This window comes from Hypanus sabinus, chromosome 9 (genome assembly GCF_030144855.1).
Source record: "Hypanus sabinus isolate sHypSab1 chromosome 9, sHypSab1.hap1, whole genome shotgun sequence".
Classification (NCBI taxonomy): domain Eukaryota; kingdom Metazoa; phylum Chordata; class Chondrichthyes; order Myliobatiformes; family Dasyatidae; genus Hypanus; species Hypanus sabinus.
This window is the reverse complement of record NC_082714.1, coordinates 107691077-107697076: the sequence shown is the minus strand read 5'-3', so window position 1 is coordinate 107697076 and position 6000 is coordinate 107691077. Positions and strand designations below refer to the sequence as shown.

At 44.9% G+C, this 6000-nt stretch overlaps 1 protein-coding gene across 1 annotated transcript in view; it reads left to right on the top strand.

Annotated features, from left to right (window-relative positions):
- The first annotated feature begins 4438 nt into the window (after positions 1-4438).
- The window catches only part of LOC132400104 (piezo-type mechanosensitive ion channel component 2-like), a 237667-nt gene continuing 236105 nt past the window's right edge, over positions 4439-6000 (top strand). Inside the window, exons 1-2 of the mRNA XM_059981180.1 lie at positions 4439-4466; positions 4765-4978. Of these exons, the coding sequence (XP_059837163.1) occupies positions 4439-4466; positions 4765-4978 (242 nt within the window). The remainder of the gene's footprint in view (positions 4467-4764; positions 4979-6000) is intronic.

Genomic DNA, 6000 nt, shown 5'->3' with positions numbered 1-6000 from the left:
GACACACTACAGGGTAGTAAGAATCCCATCCACAGCCAAGGTTGACCGGTTAATGCAATTTATTTCATTCCTGCAGGTCTAGCCAATCAAATGTGTCACACTGACTGCAAACCACTGCATCTCAGTCTAGAGCAGGGACTCAGCCTCCGTCCCCTCTCTGTCTAGACGAGAGACATTTACACACTGCTACTCTGGAAAAGGAAGTGTGACACAGTCCATCCACTGACAGTCTGGACACCTGACACATTTCATGCCCGGTCAGTCTAGACGAATGTCAGTTACACGTTCCATCCACTGCCTGTCTAGACCAGTGACAGTGACACAGTCACTGCAGTCTAGAGCAGTAAATGTTTATTTCTCGAATGCTTACAGTGTATCTCAGACCTTTATCAAAATCCATGTTCTTTTTGTAAAATGTTTTTAATGTTTTCCACTGTTTTCAGCTTGAAAGAAGCCAGTGCTGGAAATGGGATTCGCCTGGTTTTCCCAGACATTGGAATTTTGATTGGAAGCTTGGCTGCTTCAATTGTGTGTAGGAAATTGTTGGTTGTTCCTAGGATGGACAGTGGAGTTCAAGATCATGCCTGGGACGTGGGTCAGTCTGGGAGTGAGGTAAGGCGGAAACTTCCATTAGAGGTCGAGTAACTCTTCTTTAACTTACCCTCACAGTAGGTTAAACGGTCAGTATAACATCATGGGCCTGCACTTGGCTGTAGTGTTCTATGTTCTCTGTTTTAAGTTATTTCAAACTTGAAGACCAACTGGCCAGGCAATTCTATTACATGGGAGGTCACATTAAAGCTTTTTGATGCTAAATCATGTTTCTTTTAACTAGTATGGATTAGTGTTTTCTGTCTTGTCTTAGTCTGATGGAGATTTGTGTCTCTTTATCAGGAAAAATTGCAGAGGTTGCTTGTAGGTCTAACTTCAAGTTTGTGCAAGTGGTTTCAGAGCTTATTTGCTGAAATATCAGTTGGAAGTCAAACATTTGTTTCGATGTACAGTATAAGCTTATGCAATTTCCCACTAAAACCTGAACTATTCTGGGTCATCTTCAGTTTTTGGTGGGAATATGGGAATATAAACCATTCAATCCATAATCTGTACCCATTTACCTGGACATCCCACTAAATCTCATTCCTTCTCTGTACCCAATAAGTTTACCTTTCACCTTTATCTCTGTCAGGAAGAAGTGTACGGTACAGAATCTGAAGAAGAAACGTGCTCGGACTCAGAATCTACAGAGGATGAAGAGGAGGATGATGATGAAGAAAAAGAAGAAGACACATTGGCTGAAGATAAGGAAGGCAACAAACAAAGATTCACTCAGAGACTAACTTTATTAATGATAGGGATTAAGGAGCTGATTGGAGATCTGATAATTACAGCAAGGAAGGCTGTTGTTACTGTCCTATTATGTTTTGCAGGTGAGTATCATTGTGTTACTGAATACACATAAGTTTCTGAAACTTTGTGAGAATGATTGCCAGAAGGAAAGGAGACCTGCTTGTAATTAACACCTCATGAGCATGGCATACCAAAACAAACTGAATACTGCCCATGTAGGTCTACATTCTTGAAATATAGGAAGCATGATAGCCAATCTGTACATAGTAAGATCCCAGAAGGAGCCATGTGATAAATGAGAAGATAACCACCTATGTTTTACAGCAGTCAGAAGTAAGTCAGAAACATTTCCTGTGTCATTTAAAAAGGCTCTGAAGCACTTCCTGGCTTCTACAGCAGGTTCATTAATGTCCATACATTCTGTTCAACCAATCGTAGTAAAGAATTCACAGCAGCATTAAAGCTGAAAAATCTTCAGGAGGAACCAGAAAAGCAACGTAAAGATAGTGATGTACACTTGAGTTGAAGGGAAACATTTTGAACTTCTTTGGCTGAAGGTTAAATATTGGCCAGGTCACTGTCAGATCTCCCCAGAGGGTGACTTGGCATTTTTCACCCCAGCCAACAGGCCAGATGGCCAACGTCAGCAAGGTGACACATCTGACAGTGCTGCAGGAGTGAACTAGAACCCTAAGCTATGTCTTGCTGTGGTTCGGTACGTGAAATCTGCATTCTGGTTCACGGTCCGGTTCATTGATCCTTATTCTGGGTTTTCCTGTTTTTCCCCTTGTTCCATTGGGTGCCTTAATTGAGGCACCTGATTCTCGTTTTGGGCTGGCACATAAATACCTCTGCAAACCAAGGATTCCCTGCTGGACTGTTCCCTTCCTCTCCCTATCTGAATCACTGACAGTTTCCTCAGCAGTTACCTCGGCAAATATCCTCGGCAGTCATCCCGGCCCTGCGTTTGAGAAGGTCCTGGTGGCTCTGAGCCCAAGTCCAAGAACTGAGCCAAATCTAGTTCAAGAGCTTCGCCCAGCCCAGGAGGTCCCTTGCTCAGCCCAGGCCACGACCAAGTACCTCGTCCTGTCCAAGTCTAAGGCTTTGTTTTCGTTCTGTGCTGGAGTTCCCTTGTCCAGTCCAGGAGTCCGTCATCCAGCCCAGGCCACGACCAAGTACCTCGTCCTGTCCAAGTCTAAGGCTTTGTTTTCGTTCTGTGCTGGAGTTCCCTTGTCCAGTCCAGGAGTCCGTCATCCAGCCCAGGCCACGTCCAAGAACCTCGTCCAATCCAAGCCACGACCAAAAACCCCGTCCTTGGCAAAGTCAAGGCTTTGTGTTCTTGTCCTGTCCATGTACCTTGTCCTGCGCAGGAGGTCCACATCCAGTCCTGTAGCCACGTCTTGTCCTCGCCTAGATCTGGAGTCCAAGCCCGAGTCAAGACCCAGGTTCTGGGTCCCTGTCCAGTCTCTGGCTCGGAGTCCTTGTCCAGGCTCCTAGTTCCAAGTCCTTGTCCTGGTCCTGCTTTCCTAGTCTTCGGCCCTGGATGAGACAAGGACAGCGAGCCTGAGCTTAGGACTATGTCTATGTCCAGCATCATTTCTTCCTGACTCCCTTTGCTTTCTTGATAAACCTTGTCCTGTTCCTAGTACTTCAGTGTCTGTGTCCTGCATTTGGGTCCGCTCCCAGCACCCCCTTATGACATGTCTAGTCTGTGAGCTAACAGTGTTCTGCCTCGGTAGCTGACAACACTTGCTTGAGGTGCCTTTCCAGAAGGGGAATTGCCTTTGGCATAAGAGTTAATCAAAACCAGCATATTCAAGGGGAAAATCCTCACATTACTTATTTATGTACATGTATTGCAAGGGCATATAGAATCGTACACTGTGTGGATTAGTAACAGCATGAAGCTGTTTGTCCTATTTACTCCATGCTAACTCCCCGCAAAGTAGCCAGTCCAATCATCTGCCCTGCAAGTCCCTTCTTTCAGCATCTTATCCAATTCCCCTCGTAAAGCCCAGATTGACTCCACTTCTGCCAATGCAGTGAATCACTGCGTATTGGATGTTAACCCACTGTGTGCATGTCACTTTTGGTGTGTTTGCCAAGCACCTCTAAATCTGAGATGTTTGGTATATCTCCACACATTCTGTGATTCTGAGCTCCTGTATAACACCTCTCAACCTTTACTGCTCTGTAGTTTCTCCAGCCTTTCCCCTTTGTAGTATCACTCAAGGAAGATTAAAACCCACCTGCTTTAGTGTTATGTGCCCTGTGCCTGTACCCTTGAATTCCATTAGCCTCCCTTTTTCTTTCTTTCCATTGCATTTTCAGTCAGCTTTTCCACCTTTAACAGGTTGTGAAGGCCCTCCTGTTTTTGCACTCATTCGGAATTGTCCTCATTATAGCATAGCGCCTGTTCCCCTTCCTCACAGTAAGCATTACTGCATACCCGCCTTGTGTCTTCCCATTTCCATCAACCTATCTAAGTCCTCTTGAAGTCTGTCACTATCCTCCCCGCTGTTGGCTGTACTTCAGGTTTAGTGGTGTCTAAGTTTCAAAATTGTTTCCTTTAATGCACAGTCATTAATATATTATCGGGAAGAAAGGAGCTCCAAGCAACACCAACTGGGAAGAGCAGTATCTTCTTTTTTCAGACTGAAGAGCAATCATTTATCACAACACTCTGGGTTCCATCCCCAGTCTCAGTCTCCTTGTTGTTGCTGCTACTGCTGCTTTTATTCCATGGGTAGAGTCTCGATCTTGCTGATGAGCATATTATCTTTAGTGAGGCCCCAGATTAATCGCATAAACCACATTTCCCTTATCAACCCTCAATCATACCTTCTCAGTCAAGGTGCTGGTGCTGTCTCCATATAGCTGGGCAGCAATGGCTTGTATTTACCCTCTCTTCCTCAGGTCCATAGGATGCTGGGTCCTTCTCACTCTGTTTATTTCAGCTGCCCTGCCTTCATAAGGGGAACTCTGGAGCAACAGACTCCACATACTCTAGAGCACTCCAAACGTGTAGAGTTCCTCTCCGGTGGCATGAGGGGAACCTGGAGTGTGCAATGAGGAGTGTGTGACTAATGACATGGAGATAGGGGAAAGGAACCTCTGGAGTGAGCAGGGACAGAAAGGACCTGTGGCAAAAGAAATTACTTGCACTTAGGTTAAGACTTTTCACAAACTCGGGAAATCCCAGTAGATTTGATAATGAAGCTGCAATGTGTAGTCACTAATGCCTACAGCCATTTCAGTTTACAGTGCTTGAGATTGTGAGCAGTTAATCTAGATGATTGGCTGATGCTTGGGATAGGGTGAGGATTCTTTGCTATGGATGGGGTGGTAACGATATGTGTGGTAGTTAGGATGGAAGTAGTGGAGAATGATGTGAGGATTGTTATCTCTCTCCTCTAGGTATTGTACACCCGTCTCTCCTCTCTGCAGTTTACTTCTTCACCTTCCTGGGCTTGGGGTCCTGGTGGGCATGTGCTCGATCCTATGGCCTCTTCTTCTTCAGACACTTGTGCCTGCTGACGTTGTTCTTCAGTGGTGGCCATCTGGCCCTGATCTACATCTACCAGCTGCCACTCTTCCAGGGGCTACTCCCACCCAACAATTTTTGGATGAGGTGAGGCTGCAATGTTTGCAGGGAAACTGTTACACCATTCATAATAATAGAGCACCCACCCTGTCAAGTGTGAAGGAAAACAACTGGGGCAGCTTGGTAGCGTAGTGGTTAGCGCAATCTCTTTACAGCACCAACTTTAAGTTCTGGGTTCCATTCCCGCTACTGTCTGTAAACAGTTTGTATTTTCTCCTTGTGACCACATGGACTTCCTCCCACAGTCCATGAAATAGAATTGTTAGAATATTGGTGTCAGAAGCCAGGTAACACTTGTGAACTGCCCAGCACAACCTTCGCCAATCTGATTTGATGCAAATATTGCAGCTCGATTTAAAACTTTGGTTAGAGCACATTTGGAGTATTGGTATTCAGATCTGGTCACCTTGTTATAGGAAGGATGTGCAAGCTTTTGAGAGGATGCAGAGGAGATTTAGCAGGATGCATTTCTGGATTAGAGAACATGTCTTATGAAGATAGGCTGAATGAGCTAGGAATTATGGTCACCGAGAGTAGGGGAGATTCAAACAAGAGGATATGAGATGAGAATTGGGGGCAAAAGTTTAGGGGTAACATGAGGGGGAACATCTTTACTCAGAGAGTGGTAGCTGTGTGGAACAAGCTTCCAGTAGAAGTGGTAGAGGCAGGTTCGATATTGTCATTTAAAGTAAAATTGGATAGGTATATGGACAGGAAAGGAATGGAGGGTTATGGGCTGAGTGCAGGTCAGTGGGACTAGGTGAGAGTAAGTGCTCAACATGGACTAGAAGGGCTGAGATGGCCTGTTTTGGTGCTGTAATTGTTATATGGTTATATGTTATGGTTATAGGTAAAATGTGGTGAAACTGGAAGAGTGCAGAAAAAAAAATCACAAAAGTGTTGTGAAAATGAGAGAGCCTGGTTAAAGGAGAGGTTGGCTAGGTCTTTATTTCCTGGAATGTAGAAAAATAAGGGGGCGACCTTACAGAAATGTTTAGAATAATGAGAGACATAGATAAGGAGGATAGTAGCAATCTTTTCCCCAAGGT